This window comes from Brassica napus, chromosome C5 (genome assembly GCF_020379485.1).
Source record: "Brassica napus cultivar Da-Ae chromosome C5, Da-Ae, whole genome shotgun sequence".
NCBI classification, from domain to species: domain Eukaryota; kingdom Viridiplantae; phylum Streptophyta; class Magnoliopsida; order Brassicales; family Brassicaceae; genus Brassica; species Brassica napus.
Genome location: NC_063448.1, coordinates 6,729,571 through 6,751,778, shown reverse-complemented (window position 1 = coordinate 6,751,778; position 22,208 = coordinate 6,729,571). Strand labels below are relative to the sequence as shown.

The window sequence follows — 22,208 nt, the reverse complement described above, 5'->3', positions numbered from 1 at the left end:
AGAAAATTAGCTTCTATGCCTTCTATGCCTATAAAAGCATCCTTAATTAGCTAAGTATCCATGAAATGAAAGAAATGTTTTTGTTCCGTTTTTAACCCTACTGATAGCTTTCTAGTTGTGTCAGTATGTTTGTCAGCATACTACATTTTTCCCTCTCTCTCTTCTTATCCTGATTCTAACTCTCTCCCTTCTTACTTTACGCTCTAGTTCTCTCTCCCCTTAATTTCTCATAACAAAAAACATTTGAAAAACTTAAATATGAAGAAGAATCAATGACAAAGATGAACACAATCAGAACATAATTTTGTTGAGTTTCAAAATATTGATTTCAACACTATTTTAGGGTTATTGTTAGCAATGATGATAGCTGAAGATTCGTTACATCACTCCCAATCTTCCAATCCGATTTTCCTCCTGAGGTGACAGATCTGTCACCGACGCCGGTGCGCAAGTGCTTGAAGAACAGCAACCTCTGCCATCTTCGACGATACTGTCACTGAATCAAAATCAATCTCATTTCTTTTTCTTATCAATCCACAAGTAATTTTTTGAACTTTGCATTTCTCTATTAAAATTATTATTTTCTATATGTAATATTTTCTATTATAATTTTGATGCTAAAATTGAAATTGGTTTAATATTTGTTATCTAGTATATTGTTTTATAAATCGTTTGTTATCTGACAAATGATTTGATACAATTCTACATATTTTGTTAGCATATACCAAAGTCTTGTCGTTAATTGATACATGATTGGTGTAGCTGATAAATATTTTGATAAATGGTTTACTAGCTTATACATTTTTTTGATTCTTGGTTTGTTTTGCTGACAAATGGATTGATACTTGGTGTGAGTAAATATGTTGTTTGTTAAATGATTTGTTATCTTATACATGTTTTGTTATGCGGTATATGTTTTGTTAGGTGACACGAAGTTTGATATCAATGAATGAGTAAAAGAAAAGATTCAAAAATTTGAAAAATGGTGGCAATGATAGGGATAAAAAACAGGAGGAAAGAGAATTGAGAAGTATGAAAGAAAAGAGGAAAAAGAATGAAAAAGTGTAAGAGGGAAAAATAGTGTATCAATGTGTATCATGTTTAACATACAACATGTTTTGATATATTGTGGTATCAAGTATCATCTAAAAGAATGAAAAATATTATTATTTTAACATACAACATGTTTTGATATACCAAAAAATATATTAATTAACAAATCATCTATCAAACAATGTATCAGTTATAAAAATATGTATCAACTAACAAATTATGTATCTACAACAAACAAGGTTATTTCATAAGTTTAGTTTCTAACAAATAAGTTAACCACTAACAATTAATTTAACACTAATATTAAAATTTAGTACGAATTGTATATTTCAAAGATATTGAGATCTTGCAATCAATTGTTATCTCTGATTTACATAAATGATAATCTTTGTATAAAATTATGAGTGATTTTAACTTCATAACATAACTATTATCTGATAATTATATAATTAGATGTTATATGGTTTGTTAGCGATATGATAATTCATTTCGTTGAGAGATTCTAAAATTTAAAATTTTATAATTAAATTTTTATTTATGTAAATTTGTCTGACTACATGTCAGTTTATTTGCCAGGTCTATTCTGCTAAATTTTCTTTTAGTTAACATGTGCGTGAGATGCACTCTCTTGTATCAACACAAAAATCGGAGAAAATGAGTGGCTCACAACAGTTCAAACATCATACCTATATCCAGCAAGAGTCTCCTAACAAATCTGCCAGAGGATCTTTACCTCTCTGACTCCTCTGTCCATCAACATCAAACGTAAGGGCTTTTTTGTCCAAGGAGGAACCGAAATGTATTGGATGTGTCTTATATGTCAATCAAATGGCAAACCTCCAATTTGGATCCGTTCTAAGGGTATTTGCCTAATTCTCCCTATATATAATGCCAAGAAGAGAATTTCCTATTGGATGATGTTGGGTGTACAAAATTACAAATTGGTCCTTCCTCATTGTATGTCTTCATTGTATATCCTCTCTGATATTCTTCTTCTCAAACCAAGTATCACCGGTGGGCGAAAACTACTATGCCTGGTTAGCTTCGAAGTCTGGTGACTATAACACTAAATCAGGACACTTTGTGGCTACGTCTCTCCATAACTCTCCCGTGGGGATCGACTCCCAACTCTCCTAGGACTCTTCGACTTCGACTACGTTGGAGTGGCAGAAGCATGTGTGGTCGGGAACTTGTGCACCAAAACTGAAGGTGTTTATGTGGAAAATCCTACAAGGAGCCCTCCCAATAGGCGAGAATCTTAGGAAGCATGGCATGTTACTCAATATTGCGTGTTGTAGATGTGGAGAACTTGAAACAGTTGACCATCTCTTCTTACACTGCACCTTTGAGAAGGAGGTATGTGCCTCTTCTCTACTGAAACAGAGTGTCATTGTTCATGAGTTCCTTTCCTTCAAAGAGGCTCTGATCTCCCTTCATGGAGCTGTCTTCCTCCCTCAACTAGGAGTCTCAATTGATTTCTTTCCTTGGATTTCTTGGGTAACATGGCTAGCTAGGAATGAAATTGTGTTTGAAAACAGAGTATTGTCCTCCACCGAGGTGTTTAGCCAATCCATCAGATATGCTAGGGACTGGCAACATGCTCAACCAAACCAAGGCCACCACTATACGTCTATCAAGTTCCAGGAGCAACATAGGACAACTCACGACACTACTTCCGTCTACTCTGATGCAGCATGGAAGCAGGGATCGCCAATGGCATGATGCGGATGGTCCTTTCAATCTCCCCAAGGACGTATTCTGCTTAATGTCTCTTGCACTCACCTCAACGTCAAATCGCCTCTACAAGCGGAAGCACTGGCCGTTCGGGAAGTCATCCTCAAAGCCAAGTCTCTCGGTTACTTAAACATCTCTCTTAAATCAGACTGTCAAGGGCTGCTTGCAGCTATCAACTCGAAGTTCCCTCCGGCTGAGCTCTTCGGAATTATCCGGGACATTGAGAATCTATCTATTTCATTTACCGCATGTTCCTTTATGTTTGGTTCTCGTTCCTCTAACTCCTTGGCTGATTCTTTAGCCAAGAGAGCCCTGAGCCCTCTGTAATGGACTCGTCCAAAAACTAGCTTTCCACTTTTAATACAATGAATGTGTTCAAAAAAAAAAATGAATACTACACTTTTGCTTTACAATTTTATTATACTCTTCACTATAATACACTATTCAAAGTCCTAACCGCTTCTTCAGTTTGTTCACGTTTATATATAATGTACTGTAGTATAACGTAATGTAATGAGTACAGAGATTTCATGTGAAGAGAGATATATACAATACAAATACAATTAAGCAAGAAGCTCCACCACGTCGTCTATCGATTTCAATGTCTTCTCGTAGTAGAGATACGACTCGTACACCTTTGGCGTCCGTACGTAAAAATCCAACTAAAACATTTTACAAAACTATTATTGATAACAAAAATATGAAATATCATATGGTTTTAAGTTTGATTTCCACTTGCTTGTTTAGCATTGAATCAATTTTTGTAAATCAACGTTAAATGTGAAACTATTAGTATATCGTTTGATTCACAATTATATAGCTAGTCAATATTATTAAATTTTCAGAAGCAATAATATTTGTCAACGTTGAACATTATATAAAACGCATTAATCATTAATTAATTAACTTATACCTCACTCATGTATTCGACAAGCTGGTTTGCCGCTTGAACGTAATCATTCCGGCGACTCTCCGGCAAGATGTTCATGGCGTTGGTCAGATCCTGAGACAGATAAGCCTGTTATAATCTTATGTAGAAGATGACGTACCTCCACGACATATGGTCCAACATCTCCCTCATGTCTCTTAATCCTTCAGCCGTCTGTTTTATACGAGCCGCCGCGTCCTCCGGCGATAAACCTGGCTGAAAATATTTCTCCTTTATGAATGACCTCGTCCCCCATTTCTCCTGTGCTAATGCTGATGAAGTGGGGACGATGACCGTGAGTTTTATAAGCGATGTCATGGTTCTCCGGCGAGTAAAGCTGTTTTGTTGGGATTCTCCGAGGCAACAAATGACAGGGAATAATGGGTTTACGCGGCGATGGTGATTTGGCCGGCGTAGATAAGGTGGCGGAGTTTTGGTGGTGAAGGAGCTCATTTGTTTTTTCTCTTCTTTTTTTTTTAAAAAAATATGTAAGGATAGGAAATGGGCGGAGCTAAAAATGTTATTTACAACATTGCATGTTATCCCTATATTTTTATTTTTTTCAAAATGAGTGAACATGAGCACGTAAGACTAAAAGCTCTGCTAGGTTACCTCGTGCGTTTTAGTAATGAAAGAGCGCTGATGAAACAGCACCATTAAATGTTTCAACACTTAAGAAGTTGGATATTTCAAATACATTTTAAGAACTTTGTGGCTTTTGCGTATATATGTATGTATATTAAATGGAATAGTATCTACATTTATGTGTATATTTAAGATTTATTAGGATGTAAAACATTCCTTATATATTAAAGGAGATCATTGTAATAAATACGTTCTTACTAAACTGGTTACATTGTCACGTGTAGAAACATTGTGATAAATGTGTTCACACTAAAATGGACACATGTCATATGTAGAGAATTTCTCAGCCACACATTATAATAAATGCATTCACACTATGTACTTTACGTTTTTTGTTTTTTGTTTTTTTTTCTCTTTTTTTACAACAAAAGGCTAAAGTGAAACTAAGTAGATTCCTGATCCAAAAGCCACCTCGGAGGAATCGAATCAACATAAACCATAGCAGCAGGCTGATTTCTAGCACCTCGTGCCAGCTTGTCTGCCATTGTGTTTTGTGCCCTCGGAATATGCTGAATAGTTAAGGGATGAAAAAATTCCTTACATCGCAGAAACTCCTCCATGTGTGTAATGAATGCTGGTCATTCTGTTGGTGTAGACACCATCTTCACCAGTTGAGAGCAGTCAGTTGCAAACACCACTTCTGAGATTCGTAGGGTTTTCACGCACTCCATCGCCCATATCAAAGCTTCACATTCTGCATGTAAAGGTGATAGACTTTTGCGAATAGACATGGCACCCATCAAAGTATCAGTTGATCCACCTGCTTTATAAACCCATCCTTGTCTTGTGCATGAGTCTTGTGCCCTCCATGCTCCATCGACATAACACCTACTTATATCACCTGTAATAAGGTGATCCACATTTTGTGACGATCCCGTATTTGGAGAATCCTTGGTCTGTGATTCTGCCCACATGACACTTTCTATTTGTGCATTCCAGAGGAGATCGAAAGGATCCCATGTCTGATTCTTGTAAATTTTCCCATTCCGATTTTTCCAAATAAACCATAGAAGCCAGGAAAAATATCTCAAATCTGGTTCTTTTGGTAACCGCCAAAATAGATAATCCATGTTTGTAAAAATAGATGAGGTCGGGAATATCCCTGGGGAAGATGGCACATTAGATAGTGCCCAAATTTAAGTGCGAAAGGACATTCAAATAACACATGATTAATAGATTCTTCCTCAGCCCCGCACAGCTGACATTGCATATCACATTTAATGCCCAATGAGTGAAGATTCTTATACACCGGTAGGCAACCGGAAATTATTTGCCAGACAAAATGTTTCAATTTTGGTGAACACTGCAGTTTCCAAGATTGTTCCAATAAAGGTTTAGTATTTGGTCCCATATAAATATTATGTTCGCCCAAATCAGGATATAATTTTGCAGTACGATATCCAAATTTTAACTGTATATAAAACTCACATGCATGGTTCTTTTTAACGTTATTTTTACTGTTTACGAATAGAGCTGGACAAATTATTCATAAATTTTGATTCGATTCGTTATCCGTTTTGATTCGAACCAAAAAATTCGGATATCCGTTACTCTACGAAGCAAATCAAATACTAAAATGCAATATCCGTTAAAAAATGTAAATCGCAAATATCAATATTTATAGGAACGGATATCCAATTTGATCTGTTATATGCATATATATATATACATATATTTAAAGAATTATATATAAGTTATATATTATAGTTTATATAAATTTTACAATATTTTGTTTTTAAATAATTTCATTTTAAGAATTTTATTATTCATGTATTATTTTTAAAAAATGTCATTTAATATTAATTAACAGTATCTTTATATATTTATCAACCGTCTTTATCCCCTAGACTATATTTGCGAAATGATTTATACACATGTCACCACTACAATCATTCTTGCTGAAAAAAAAGATGACATCTATATTATTAAAACTGAAGTACAAATTAGGTTTGTTTGGAAACATGAATTGCAGTTTAAAAAGGAGTTTTGTTTGGAAACATGGATAAAAATATTAATGAGAATTGTTTGGAAACTTGGATAGCGGTATATGTATTTTCTTTTATTTACACATTTAGTCATTGTATTTATAATAAATTAGGTATTTCTTTTTGTATTTTTTTGTATTTACCACTACATTTAAAATCAATTTAAATTAATTAATTACAATTCCAAAACTTATCTAAACAAATCGATATTCATATATTGATCATTATTAATATTGTACAAATATTACTAAATAAAAAAATTTCTGTTTCATTTAATTTAGCCAAACACATTAAAATAATTTTTTATTTGTTTACGGAATCAGTTAGGCATAGACATTCAGGTACCCATTTAAGTACGGGTTGTTTCTTTCGGGTATAGATTTTTTGGGTATTGAAATTTCTTTTTAGGTACTTTCTTTTTGTATTTATTTTTATTTAGAGATTCTACCACATCATTTAAAATCAATTTAAATTAATTAATTACAATTCCAAAACTTATCTAAACAAATCGATATTCATATATTGATCATTATTAATATTGTAAAAATATTACTAAATAATTTTTTTCTATTTCACTTAATTTAGCCAAACAAATAAATATTTATTTATTTGTTTACGGAATCTGTTAGGCATAGACATTCGGGTACCCATTTAGGTACATATCGTTTTTTCGGGTATAGATTTTTTAGGTTTTGAAATTATGCCGTGTTTGGATATAAATTTATGTGTGAATTTCAAGTTTGATCTCCCGGGTCTGTATGAATTTGGTTCTGATGTACAGAAAACTAAAAATATTCAAATAACGAATGTATTTGAAAATGATTTGGATATTTGAACCAAAAATAATCATATTATCCGGTTCGATCCGGATCTTTTGAATACAATTAGTTATGTGGGGACATATCTAAAATATATAGCACTAATCATAAAAGCAAATATCAATGTATAAATACGTAAAAACTAATACCTGCGCGGGCGCGCAGGTCAAGCTCTAGTGACACTTAAAATAGATGACATGGTTTTAGAAAATAGTGACATGACATCATATTAATTGTGAGATGTAAAATTTCTTTATAAAAATTTAACTTTTTTTGCAGGATTTTAAATATGGTAATAAAAATAACTCATATATCATCATTAATGTCAATTTTTCATATAAATATTTATTTATGGTAAACTATTAAATATGTTAATAATTCATATATCACAATTAAAATAAAAATATATATATGTATATACGTATCTCATATTAATAAAAATAAACTAAATAAAGTAACATAAATCTTAAAAAAAAATTGATAGTTAAATATTTAAACATTATTTAAATTTATCTGTTCATCTTCATCGTTTAAATTAACAAAAAAAAATTTCAGTTTAATTAAAACAAACAAAGTCTCAAATTTATTAAAATTTATATTTATATGTATATATTTAAAATTAGATGGGAAGATATATATATATATATTAAAAATAAATAATCATTAAACACAATAATATAATTAAAAATATTTTTATAAAATCTAATTTTATCTTTATTAAAATTTAAATAAAATCAAATTTTAACAGTTATACCAAATCAAAAGAAATAAGATTACAAAAATACGTTTATGATTTTTTATAACAATTGAAGTTAAAATATAAATTAATAATGTTGAAATATAAATCAAAATTTTCTTTTGAAATAAAAAATGTTATGTTAAAAATTATTATTTCTGCGTATGGCGTAGAAAAACTCCTAGTATACTTTTACATACACATACATGTGCACATTGACGTCATCACCTTATAACTAAGTATTTACCACAACTGAGATATCTAATTTTTGTGGAAGTTAAAATATTTTTTTTCTTAATGCTTCTTTCACTATCGACCAAATTATAGTAAACTGATTTGTCTTAATAATTTTCTTTTCTTTTTTTAACTATTATCCGTTTAGAAACTATAATATAAAACCATTGGTTCGACATCACGACTATCTAAGATTCATGACATGAAAACAAACAAACAATAGTAATTTTTTATTACCACATGAAAAAAACCAAAACCATCAAACATTTTAACCGAACAAACCAAATAAATATTGATTTAAAATGATATTTATATTTTAGGAGATTAAAAACCAAAAAACAACCTAAAACCGAACCGATATCTAGATTAAACAGATTAATGTCTCTATATTAAAAAATAACGAAACTAATAATGACATTCTGCGCAAGTCGCGAGTTATTACTTAGTATACATACTATTGAGTAACCCCCATGTGTTAACCAGAAAAGAAAATGAATTTCACATCAGGTGTATATCCAGCTAGACTTGGATACCGAATTCATGCATTTTGAAGATTTCTTTAGAACTAGTTGCTCAAAAAAAAAAAGAAGATTTCTTTAGAACTAGGTGCGTGAAAATCGTTCTTTGTTTTATCGTACGCGTGGAAACATCGGTTACTAACTTTCATTCTTCTATTAGTTGTATAAAGAAGAAAGTCACATTGAGACGTAACTGATGGTTTACCCAGAATAAATCAAAATCATATTGTGTTTTATTTCTTTCAGCCTAATTCATTACTGAGTTTTCTTCAGTTTCAGACATAACTGATGTGTAATTAGAAGTAGCAAAAGGGATACGTGTTGTTTATTTAGCCTTATCGTAACGCAAATTGATGTTCAACTGTCAGAATCGTCACGTTTTAGATCATTAGTCAGTTGAAGATTATATAAAAAAAAAACCTTTTCTTCTGATTCACTGCACTTCTTTATCGAATTCAGACTACTTTAGTGATTTGATCAGAAAAAATGTCTTTTGGTGAAACTAATTATCTTCTTTATATAAACACTAGACCTTCGATTGGTGTTGAGTAGAGAAAATACATCTTTTCAAATTCTCCATATTGAAGAGAATGATGGCGGAGACCGGTGGAGTTATTCCGACGATAGACTTGGAAGAGGTCATTTCAGATAAGATCCTGAACCAGAAAATCCGTGAAGCGAGCGAGAGATGGGGATGCTTTAGGGTGATGAACCATGGAGTTTCATTGTCTTTGATGTCTGAGATGAAGAAGACCATTATGGATCTCTTCGAACGTCCACACGAGGTGAAAGTGCGCAACACTGATGTGTTACTAGGGATTGGTTACAGGGCTCCATATGATATCAATCCTTACTATGAAACATTTGGTCTCTATGACATGGCATCGCCTCAAGCTGTCGATACCTTTTGTGACCAGCTTGACGCTTCCGCGGATCAAAGGTTTCTCTTTATTTTTGCTGGTCTTAAAAGGGTTCATGTATCAACTCGTAGTTGACCTAGATTATGTAGTAAGTGTTTAAAGGGGTTATAGGTTCGAGTCTCGTTGGAAAGGGTTTGTTCTTCTAAATTTATTTACTGATGGGATTTGAGGTTTCAGGGAGATTATGGTGAAGTATGCCAAATCTACTGATGGACTTGCAAAGGATTTAGCAAGGAGGTTAGCAGAGAGTTACGGTTTGGCTGAGACTGACTTCTTCAAAGGATGGCCGAGCCAGTTGCGGATGAACAAATATCATTTTAAACCCGAAGCAGTCGGGAAACTGGGGTTTCACCTACACACAGATTCTGGTTTCTTGACGATTCTTCAAGCCGATGAGAATGTTGGTAGACTTGAAGCCATGGACAATGCTTCAGGAAAGTTCTTTCCCATAAGCCCGATGCCAAACACGCTTGCTATCATCCTTGGGGACATGGCTTCAATCTGGAGCAACGGAAGATTATGCAATGTGAAGCATAGAGTGCAATGCAATGAAGCAACCGAGAGGTTTTCTATCGCCTCGTTTTTATTAGGACCAACGACTGATATGGAACCACCAAGTGAGTTTGTGGATGCTGAACATCCGCGACTATACAAGCCTATTAGTCACGAAGGGATACGAAACATTAGAACGATCAAGAAGTTGGTTGATGGAGAAGCTCTCAAGCTTATAATCTATGAATGATAAAGACTTAAATGACAGATTCTGATGGTTGTGATAACCGGAAAACTTGAGTGTTCTTGTTATGTTTACCTAAGATTGAGAAATAAACATGTATCTTTGTCCTATGTGATAGAATAAGTCAATATTCTGTTACAATATTCAGTTTAGATTCTACATAGATCTCTCATATATTGTTGTAACGTTCCCTGACTTTCTGTAACAACCATGGCTATTTAAAGCCTCGTAAATACATCAATCCCTGAAGGGGAATTCATCCACTTTCATGGTATCAGAGCTTGTACGCTTCTGATCTTTCCCTTCTCTATTTTTCTCATCTCTTCTCATTTTTTTTCCTTATTCTTAATATCATGGCCGCTCCTCCTCCTCCAAAGGAACGAGCTTATGGTGTCACTAACATAAAATCACACATCCCCATCACTCTTGATCTCAGTGATCATAATTATGATGCATGGAGAGAGCTCTTCATGACTCACTGTCTTTCTTTTGATGTCCTTGGCAACCTCGACGGTACCGTGTTCCCAAACGGTGATAACGACACGGCTTGGCTCAAAAGGGATGGTCTTGTCAAACTCTGGATCTATGGCACACTAGCTCAACCTCTCTTCCGCTCCTCTTTCAAACCTGGTGGATCTGCACATGACGTCTGGATCCGTATAGAAAACCAATTCCGCAACAACAAAGAGGCTAGAGCCATAGCTCTTGACAACGAACTCAGAATCACCGAAATCGGTGACATGGCTATTCAAGAGTACTGTCAAAAGATCAAGTCTTTGGTTGATCTCCTCTCGAATGTAGATGCTCCAGTCAATGAGAGAACTATTGTTATGTACCTACTCAACGGTCTTAACGAGAAATACAATAACATCATCAACGTTATCAAACACAAGGAACCATTTCCCTCATTTGACAACGCTAAGTCAATGCTTGAGATGGAAGAAAATCGCTTGAAGAAACCACGCCGGGCCACTGCTTCACACACGGATAAAGCTTCCTCTTCTTCAGCACTCACGGTATCAGACTCAACGAACCAGCAACAGAGGCCTCAGTCGACGAAGTCTAACCACAACAACAACAACAGAGGAAATCGCAGGTTCAATAACCGTGGCAGAGGAAACAGAGGAAACAATCAAAGGAACTACTTTCAGAACTGGCCCCAAAGCAATAACTGGAACGCACCATTCATTTCATGGCCACCACAATTCATCAATTGGAACCCATACACTCAGGCTCCAACCTACCGTGGTCCTCAAGCTCAACCACTCGCCGTCCCACAACAACAACGTTAAGCTCATCTGTTGGAGATACAACCAACTGACTTCACTCAGGCGTACACAACAGACACGTTGACTGATCCAAGTGCAAGCGACTGGTACATGGACTCTGGTGCAACCTCTCATCTTGCAGGCAATCCAGGTACACTCCAACCCGATCTTAAACATAACATCAAGCACTCTGTCATTGCTGGAGACGGGTCTTCTCTTCCTGTCACTTCAGTTGGTTCCACTTCCATCACCACCAATTCTCGTCCTCTCTCTTTATCAAATGTCCTTGTTGCTCCTAAAATCATAAAAAAATTAATCTATGTTCGTAAGTTCACGACAGATAACTGGTGTAGTGTTGAATTTGATCCATTTGGCTTTTCTGTGAAGGATCTTCAAACACGAAAGACAATTATCCGATGTGAGAGCTCCGGTTATCTCTATCCTCTGCCGGCTTCTCTTAACTCGTCTGCACCAAAATCTACTGCTCTTCTTGCTTCTACTCCATCTCTTTGGCACAAGAGACTCGGCCACACCAATAATGCTGTTTTAAAATCTGTTTTCTCTTCAAATTCCAACCTTTGTAATAAAGAGATCACTGTCACTCTTGTGTTTTGGGAAAACATATAAAACAACCTTTTGTTGCTTCTACTTCCACTGTGTCTGAGCCTTTTGAGATCATTCACTCTGACCTCTGGACCTCTCCGGTTCCAAGTCTTAGTGGGATACGCTATTACGTTCTTTTTCTAGACCATTACACTCAGTTCCTATGGGTCTACCCACTACGACGTAAATGTGACATGTTCTCAAAGTTCCTTCACTTTCATTCTTATGTTCAGACTCAATTCAAAACAAAAATAAAATCTTTTCAAACTGATAATGGAAGGGAATATAAAAACAAAGAGTTTCTTTCATATCTTGATGAGCACAACATCATTCCGAGATTCTCATGTCTTTATACTTCCCAGCAAAATGGAAAGGCGGAAAGAATGATAAGGATTATAAACAATGCAATAAGGGCTCTTCTTTTCCAGGCTCAACTTGCTCCATCATATTGGGTTGAAGCCCTCCATGTCGCAGTTCATATTCTGAACATACTACCTTCTACCTCCATCAAAAACCAGATACCCTTCACAATACTTTTTCAAAAACGTCCCTCTTATGATCATCTAAGAGTCTTTGGTTGTTTATGTTTTCCCAATGTCAATCACTCAAACTTGAGCAAATTATCACCAAGATCTGTGCCGTGCCTCTTCCTTGGTTATCCAGCTCATCATCGTGGGTATAGGTGTCTTAACCTCAAAACCAATAGCATTATAGTCTCTCGACATGTGCATTTTGAGGAAGATATATTCCCTGCTGCTGAAAACAAAACAAACTTGACAGCAAAGTATGTCTTCCTTGACTCCCACGATGAGCCATCTTCTCAATTCAAAAATATCCTTCAAAGTCCTTTCACTCCTACTCAAACTGCTCCTCCTATACAACCACAAAGAGCTAACCATACTCAACTACAAAGAGCTGCCCCTGTTCCAACCCAACCGCGTGTTGCTCCTCCTACTCACCCTATAACAACACGCGCAAAATCTGTTGTGCTTAAGCAAAAACAGTTCATTTCTCTCACTGCCTCCACCAAATCACCACTTCCAAAAAGCTACATTCAGGCACTCAAAGATCCCAACTGGAATCCATCAATGCACGATGAGCATGATACTATGATTAAGACTGGGTATTGGAGTCTTGTACCTAGGCCTCCTAATGTTAACATTGTGCGTTCCATGTGGCTACACAAACATAAGTATGATGCAGATGCAGTGCTACGCAGACACAAATCAAGGTTGGTGGCAAATGGCAAATCACAGGAGGAGGGCATTGACTTTACAGAGACATTCATCCCTGTCGTGAAGCCAGCCTCCATACGAACTGTTCTCAACATTGCCGTAGCACAAGAATGGCCCATTCATCAACTAGATGTCAAAAACGCTTTTTTGCAGGGTGATCTAAAAGAGACCGTCTACATGCACCAGGCTCCAGGTTTTGTAGACAAACAACACCCAAAGTATGTCTACAAACTGTACAAATCAATCTATGGACTTAAGCAAGCTCACAGGACTTGGAACTCACGCTTCACTACATACATTAATAGGCTTGGTTTCAAAACCAGTAAGGCCGACGCCTCTTTGTTTATCTACAGGAAAGGACAAGATCTTTCTTACCTCCTCCTCTACATTGATGACATACTCCTAACAGCCACTTCTTCGGTGCTCCTCAACAAAGTCATTAACTCCCTGAAGAAAGAGTTTCCAATGATAGATATGGGCAAGATCAAACACTTTCTTGGCATTAAACCTGATTACAATGCCTCCGGTCTCTTTCTTTCACAAACAACTTACGCTCAGGAGATTATTAAAAGAGCGGGAATGACTGACTGCAAGCCTATTGCAACACTTGTTGATCTCAAGTCAAAACTATCGGCGGAAGTAGGCGAACTCTTTCCGGACCCTACTTCATATAGAAGTCTTGCGGGCGCTCTTCAATACTTAACCTTCACTCGCCCTGATATATCTTATGCGGTCCTCAGATATGCCTCTACATGCACTGTCCACGCCAACCTCATTTCCAAGCACTAAGGCGCATCATTCGCTATATCAAAGGTAGTCTTCATCACGGCCTCCAGTTAACCAAAGGACCAATCGACACTCTCACAGCCTACTCGGATGCTGACTGGGGAGGCTGCCCTGACACACGGAGATCAACATCAGGCTACTGTGTCTTCCTTGGTCCAAACCTTATCTCCTGGTCTGCAAAGAGACAACCTACAGTCTCACGATCAAGCTCTGAAGCTGAATACAAGGGCGTTGCAAACACAGTTGCTGAGTTATGCTGGATCAGAAACATAATGATTGAACTCCATTGGAAGATTAACAAGACTTCAATCGTCTACTGCAACAACATTAGCTCTGTATACTTGTCAACTAATCCAGTCAAACATCAAAGAACCAAGCATGTGGAGCTAGATATACACTTCGTGCGGGAAAAAGTAGCAATTGGAGAAGTCAAAGTCATACACGTACCAACAACTCTTCAATATGCAGACATATTTACAAAAGGACTTCCCACGTCAGTCTTCAATGAGTTCCGTACCAGCTTAACCGTCAGGACACCCGACGCTTTCACTGCGGGAGGGTGATAGAATAAGTCAATATTCTGTTACAATATTCAGTTTAGATTCTACATAGATCTCTCATATATTGTTGTAACGTTCCCTGACTTTCTGTAACAACCATGGCTATTTAAAGCCTCGTAAATACATCAATCCCTGAAGGGGAATTCATCCACTTTCACTATGGATTTTCGTAATATATAAAAATGAATAATTTCACATTGGTATCTTTGTGGATGAAATGTAATACAGACAATACTTCTCTTGGTTCTCTGTTTTTTGGTCTACTCATTCTTTCCGATTAGACACTACATGTTAATTATTTCAACGTATCGCAAGAAAGAAAACTCGGCCCATTAACAAGACAACGCTTTTTATAATCTATACTATTAAAGCAGAATCCTCTTGAGATTCTGCTCTTGTCTTTTCAAGTTAAATACGATCTTCAGCCATTGCCTTTTAAAAAAAAAAATTCATGTCGCCAGTTATTTTAAACCAATCAGAAGTCTTCGATCTTTAAAACATATCAAATCGTTTTTAAGCCCATTGCCGAGTAAGTCCAGACATTTTTAAAATCCAAACAGAAATGAATGTTCAGCCTATCGAAAAATCTCCATAATCAAACCCTATACGATGAAAACCCCATCAAAATCATCTTCTTCTTTTTTCAAACCCTATACCCTGAAATGAAAACACTAACCAAGATGAATATAACAAATAGATAAACAGAAATGTAAATCAATGTTCATAATAAGCTTATTTAAATTATATTAGATTATACATGACACCTACATATATGTTGTCTCCTTTAGAAAATGCAATATATAATGGTCGACACTTTAATCAAACCAAAAATATTAAAATATATTTGACCACAACTTACTATGGTATATTTCAAATTTTTATAAGAATATTTATTTACAAATCTAATTATTTTTTAAACAACCAATAAATTTATATATAGTTTGGATACCATATCTATTCAAACTATAATTTTTCAACTCATCCCTTAATTTTTGTAATCAATTTTAAAACATGTAATTAAATTGGAATGCCAAATCTATTCCAAGTATATTATTTCTTCAGCTCATTCCCTGATTTCCTCTTCCTATTAAAAATAAAAAAAAGTAGATTATGGCAAAGCTTCACTATTTCATACCTATATTAAATGTAACCCAATATATAGAGTAAGAAGATTATACATTTGCCTAAAATCACGCTTTAAAGAATTACACCTACTCATATTGCTTGTGCAATACCCACATGATATCTTGGGATTTTAAATTAGGGGACTGAACCTTCCTAATATTAACAATTATTTATATTGAAATCAAAACAATAAAATCTCGAGAGATATGATATAGAGTATGTGTCACATCCCGGTTCTCCCAAACCGGAATGGTTTTGTTTTTCTTGATTATTAACTTGATTTAGACCAAAGCCCATTAGCTTTTATCCTTCTTTTCTGGCCCGTGTTGTAAACCCTAGGGGTTCCTCTTCTTTTCCTATAAAAAGGAGCCTCCTCTTTTTCTTCTCTCCCATTAGAAATCAGAGCGAAGCCTTGCAGAGTTCCAGAGAGATCTGAAAACCCTAGCCATCAAGATTTCTCTTTTCTTCTCTCTCCTTCTCTCTCGCCTGCGTCTCTCTCTCTCTCTCTCTCTCTCTCTCTCTCTCCTTGGTGTTCGCCGTTTGCTGAAGGCTGGAGCCAAGCCGTTGGAGATCCCCGATGAACCGATCCAATTCTATGTCCAGATCTCTCCTTGTCTTCTTTCTAGATCTGGTCACTGGTGAGGTAAGGAACCCTAGTTCTCGTTTCCTCCATCTCTTTGTTCTCTTTTATCTTGGATCTCTCATCCCGGATTCTTTGGTGGTAGCACCAATCCTTTTTGTTGTAGATCTGGTTCGTGGAAAAACCATAAGCTTCAGATCTGGTTCTACTCTCTTTTCCATTCTCAGATCTAAGGCCAAGGTGAGGGCTTGTTGCAATCTCTATCTCCTTCTATTATTATCTCATCATGGTAGAAGTGTCTAGGTTGATCATTCATCCTCATTTGTTACTTTCTATAGATCTACTAATATAAATAACTATACATATGATATATATAAATATCTTGATGCTTGATGTGTGAAAAACATAGATCTATTGCTAAGGTTGTTAAAGTATGGTTGAATGATGTTTGAGGATTGAATGTGATGATTGGATTGATTGGGGTTATTATTATAAGAGGATGATATCTTTATAATTGGGAGATGTAAATGAGTAAGAGAAAGGCTTTAAGGCCTATGTGCGCCGGTGTAACGTGGTGGAATAACATATATGTATGTCTCGGGTGTTACATCGTTTCTTGTTGGGTTATGTGGCAATCATTTGAGTTGGCATGATTCATCGCCGAAGCGGGCATGCGGCGTGCCTGTAAATGAAGTAACGTAGAAGCGTGATGTCGTGGAGACAACGTGGAACGTATGAACATGGTGGCGGATCAAGCGAGAACCAATGTCGGTAACTTGATTGCGTGAAGGCGTGAGACAGCGTGATGTCGTGGAGACAACGCAACATGAAAGTTCTCGCGCGACAACATGAGGAACGCGGGTACCGATCTAGGTGGTGTGGTCTCATTGTTGGCACCGCCGGGGTTTATCCTCGTTTCTTGTTGATTGCTTTCGATTTACTGAATGTTAAAGTTAGATGCTTATGCTATGTTGTGTGATGATTGTTGGTGATTGATTTCGGGGCTCCTGGAGCTTCCCTCACTGAGCTTTTGTTGAAATGCTCAGCCCTCCTTCTTCTCTTTTCATTTCAGGTTCGGCTCATATTGGTAGGTTTTTGTCAAAGACGTCCTGGGATCCTAAAGACACATTGTTTCGACCTTGTGGCTGGAGACAAGTGTCATGATATCGCCGACCATTTCAACTATGTTGGGTCGGGGTGTCACAAGTGGTATCAGAGCCCAGGAAAGACTCTCTAGTCCTAACCTAGAGGGTCAGTCTCGACTCAAACCAATATGAATTGAACAAGTTCCTAATCTCTTACTTAATGGTTGAGTTTTCCCCTTGCTCCGTTCGGAATTCGGGGCGAATTCCTAGTTAAGTGGGGTAGAGTTGTCACATCCCGGTTCTCCCAAACCGGAATGATTTTGTTTTTCTTGATTATTAACTTGATTTAGACCAAAGCCCATTAGCTTTTATCCTTCTTTTCTGGCCCGTGTAGTAAACCCTAGGGGTTCCTCTTCTTTTCCTATAAAAAGGAGCCTCCTCCTTCTCTTCTCTCCCATTAGAAATCAGAGTGAAGCCTTGCAGAGTTCCAGAGAGATCTGAAAACCCTAGCCGTCAAGATTTCTCTTTTCTTCTCTCTCCTTCTCTCTCGCCTGCGTCTCTCTCTCTCTCTCTCTCTCTCTCTCTCTCTCTCTCTCTCTCTCTCTCTCTCTCTCTCTCTCTCTCCTTGGTGTTCGCCGTTTGCTGAAGGCTGGAGCCAAGCCGTTGGAGATCCCCGATGAACCGATCCAATTCTATGTCCAGATCTCTCCTTGTCTTCTTTCTAGATCTGGTCACTGGTGAGGTAAGGAACCCTAGTTCTCGTTTCCTCCATCTCTTTGTTCTCTTTTATCTTGGATCTCTCATCCCGGATTCTTTGGTGGTAGCACCAATCCTTTTTGTTGTAGATCTGGTTCGTGGAAAACCATAAGCTTCAGATCTGGTTCTACTCTCTTTTCCATTCTCAGATCTAAGGCCAAGGTGAGGGCTTGTTGCAATCTCTATCTCCTTCTATTATTATCTCATCATGGTAGAAGTGTCTAGGTTGATCATTCATCCTTATTTGTTACTTTCTGTAGATCTACTAATATAAATAACTATACATATGATATATATAAATATCTTGATGCTTGATGTGTGAAAAACATAGATCTATTGCTAAGGTTGTTAAAGTATGGTTGAATGATGTTTGAGGATTGAATGTGATGATTGTATTAATTGGGGTTATTATTATAAGAGGATGATATCTTTATAATTGGGAGATGTAAATGAGTGAGAGAAAGGCTTTAAGGCCTATGTGTGCCGGTGTAACGTGGTGGAATGACATATATGTATGTCTCGGGCGTTACATCATTTCTTGTTGGGTTATGTGGCAATCATTTGAGTTGGCATGATTCATCGCCGAAGCGGGCATGCGGCGTGCCTGTAAATGAAGTAACGTAGAAGCGTGATGTCGTGGAGACAATGTGGAACATATGAACATGGTGGCGGATCAAGAGAGAACCAATGTCGGTAACTTGATTGCGTGAAGGCGTGAGACAGCGTGATGTCGTGGAGACAACGCAACATGAAAGTTCTCGCGCGACAACATGAGGAACGCGGGTACTGATCTAGGTGGCGTGGTCTCATTGTTGGCACCGCCGGGGTTTATCCTCGTTTCTTGTTGATTGCTTTCGATTTACTGAATGTTAAAGTTAGATGCTTATGCTATGTTGTGTGATGATTGTTGGTGATTGATTTCGGGGCTCCTGGAGCTTCCTTCACTGAGCTTTTGTTGAAATGCTCAGCCCTCTTTCTTCCCTTTTCATTTCAGGTTCGGCTCATATTGGTAGGTTTTTGTCATATCTGGAAAACCTAAACATATCTCCCTTCTACCACTTCTTATTATAAATAGCAATCGCCTCTTCCTAATCAAACCCACACCGTCAAACAAAGCAATGGCTACACAAAAGCAAATCCAAACATCGAGTGTTTCTAATGAAAAATTGACCATTCAAGACTTGAGGCCCCGGCACACTACTAAATTAGTTCATGTGAAGGTTCTACACTCTTGAATCTAAAACATTCAACTATCAGGTGAAACCATGGAATTAAACGTTTAGATTAATAACACATCAATAAAACTATTATTGTAACTTTTGGAAAAGTTCGATACATAGATGAAATAAAAAAATTTCTCTGACAAATGAGGAAGGCCGATTATTGATGAGGATGTGAAGCCTCAGACACAAATATATTATGTTTGTGTTATAAACGTAAAAAGAATCAAACGTCAATATTTATGGCCGAAAATTTTGACATTATAAACGTTGTGGAGCCCACTGTCACTATGCATGCACACTAACTTCATTTTTTCATTTCTATATAAACGATGGTTTCGATCGTTTGTAACAGACCATCCCTTCTCCTTCTAATAACACATCCTCTCTTGTTATCAGTGTTATCTTCTTCGTACGGGTATAAATTTTGCTCTTATTCAAATTCCCGCGATACAATAAAATTCCAGTTCTTTTTATAACACGTTATCAGCACGATCGTTCTCAGTTTTGGTAAAATTTACTTGTATCATTTATACCCTGCTATAATAGCTGAAATACCGCCTATATTATTTATTAATAATTTAATTAATTTATTGGTCGGTCGAGCCGCCTTATATTCTATTTATTGTTAATTGCTCGGCCAAGCCACCTTATATTCTATTTATTGTTAATTGGTCGGCCGAGCCGCCGTATAATTTATTACTCTGCATTGACCGGCTGAGCCGTCGCATGATTTGTTGCCATAATTTTTACTTTTATTAATTTTTACGAAATTTTATATATTTGATTGACTATTTAATACAATATTTTCAGACTGATTTTTGGTGCACTCGATTTATCACCAACGGTCACAAAGAAAATTTTTCAAAAATTTTCCCTTTCTCAAACCGTCATGAACAGTGATTTTCATCTATAAATGCAACTCATTCTCACTCCATTTCATCATCCAAAACATTTCATCTTCTCTCAAAAAAAAAAAAAAAATTTCAAATCGCTCTCCTCCGATTTTTTCAAGAAAGATGATTCGCGCACTTTTGTTTTTATGTGCCATTTTTATTTGTGTTTCTATTTATGGTTTATTCGTTGGAGAATTTACTCCGAGTGAATTTAAGATGAATATCGGTTTAATTTTCTTTACATCGCTTCTCCTTGTAATTGCTTGCATGATTAATGTAAACGGTTCATTTTAATATTAATAATGTTCTAATAATTTTTATTTATGTGCTTTTAGAAATTCAAAATGGCAAACATCGAGAAACTCCAGTTCCCGGCATTAAAAATAACTGGCGAAAATTACGCCGGATGGGTCACAAACGTGAAACCATATCTGGTGATGAAAAAGATAACCGAAACAATTGTAATCGGTAACAAATCACCACCCGAGCATATAGCCGAAGCGATAATCTTCCTGAAGAAGAATTTAGATGAAAATCTAACGCACGACTATGCAAACGTCGAGGACCCAGCTGAACTGTGGCAAACTTTAAAAAGAAAGGTTCGATAACCAGAGACAAATCAACCTTCCTCACGCTCTAGAAGAGTGGAAAAATCTTAGGTTCCAAGATTTTCAGAAGGTTGAGGATTACAATTCCGCTGTCCTGCGGATAGTTGCACTCCTGAAGTATTGTGGTAATCCTGTCTCTGAGGCAGAAATGATGAATAAAACATATATCACTTTCCACAAACAGCTTCACTTCTTGCCCGAAATTTACAGAAAATGCGGGTACACGAGATTTTCTGAATTGATGGTTGCACTCATGTTAGCTGAAAAGAACAATGAGCTCTTGATCAAAAACCACAATTCCCGACCTACGGGAGCCAAAGCATTCCCTGAAGTGAATGCTACGGCGATAGAAAATTCGGAAAGGAGAAACCAGGCCAATCCAGGTCATGGCCGCCGTTTCAACAACAAACGTGGAAAAACTTACAATCCCAAATGGAGGGGATCTAACAAGTGGGTTAGACCCGGGCAAGTTTCCAAGGGTAAAGAAACTCAAGAGGATACCACCCAGAAGCGTGAGACAGTGTGTTACAGATGTGGCTGTAAAGGACATTGGTCCCGTACCTGTCGTACTCCTTCACATCTCTGTAAGTTATATCAAGAGTCCACGAAAGGCAAAGCTAAAGAAGTGAACCTCACTGGAAACTTTGAAGGAACATCGTACATCGATGCCTCCGACTTCGCTAATGAGCTGGACTAGATTACTCCTGAAGAGAGCCGAAATGCTTATAATAAAACTATTGAATAGTTTTCAATATTGTCATGTATAATTATTACATTTCCTGTTAAACAAATAATGATGTTTTTAACGTCACCTTAATGTATAATTATTGTGTTTTTTCCATATATGAATGAATTTTATGTTTCCTTTTATATTTATGACAATTTCAGAAATGGATCATAATGCTAATGGAGCAAAATTCAAGAAACGGATTCGTGAAATATGCATACCAGATAGTGGAACAACGCACACTATTCTGAGACAAAAGAGATATTTCTCTGATATAAAACCGACAAGAATTGTCGTCAATACAATATCAGGTCCTGCAGACGTGATTGAAGGAACTGGTAAAGCAAACTTTACTTTGCCGAATGGAACAAAATTTTCCATAAATAATGCTCTATATTCTCCAAGTTCTAAAAGGAATTTGTTGAGTTTTAAAGACATATATCTTCACGGAT

General features: G+C 36.5%; 1 protein-coding gene, 1 long non-coding RNA gene and 1 pseudogene across 2 annotated transcripts; 2 read left to right on the top strand and 1 right to left on the bottom strand.

Moving 5' to 3' along the window:
* The first annotated feature begins 255 nt into the window (after positions 1–255).
* Positions 256–3,220, top strand: LOC125587474. The gene is made up of 2 exons (XR_007323763.1): positions 256–2,409; positions 2,747–3,220. It is a non-coding gene; the product is annotated as an uncharacterized LOC125587474 (long non-coding RNA).
* A 30-nt stretch (positions 3,221–3,250) lies between these two features.
* Positions 3,251–4,349, bottom strand: LOC106430941 (annotated as a pseudogene).
* Positions 4,350–9,117: 4,768 nt separating this feature from the next.
* Positions 9,118–10,345, top strand: LOC125587473 (2-oxoglutarate-dependent dioxygenase DAO-like). Its single transcript, XM_048758052.1, has 2 exons — positions 9,118–9,591; positions 9,749–10,345. Exons 1-2 carry the CDS (start codon positions 9,242–9,244, stop codon positions 10,311–10,313), a joined length of 915 nt encoding a protein of 304 aa, XP_048614009.1. The 5' UTR covers positions 9,118–9,241; the 3' UTR covers positions 10,314–10,345.
* Positions 10,346–22,208: the final 11,863 nt, after the last annotated feature.

Bases quoted from the DNA above. Each gene is read 5' to 3' on its own strand.
- LOC125587473 (XM_048758052.1), top strand. From the start codon at position 9,242: ATGATGGCGGAGACCGGTGGAGTTATTCCGACGATAGACTTGGAAGAG. The intron at 9,592-9,748 runs GTTTCTCTTTAT...TTGAGGTTTCAG, and splicing joins GACGCTTCCGCGGATCAAAG to GGAGATTATGGTGAAGTATG.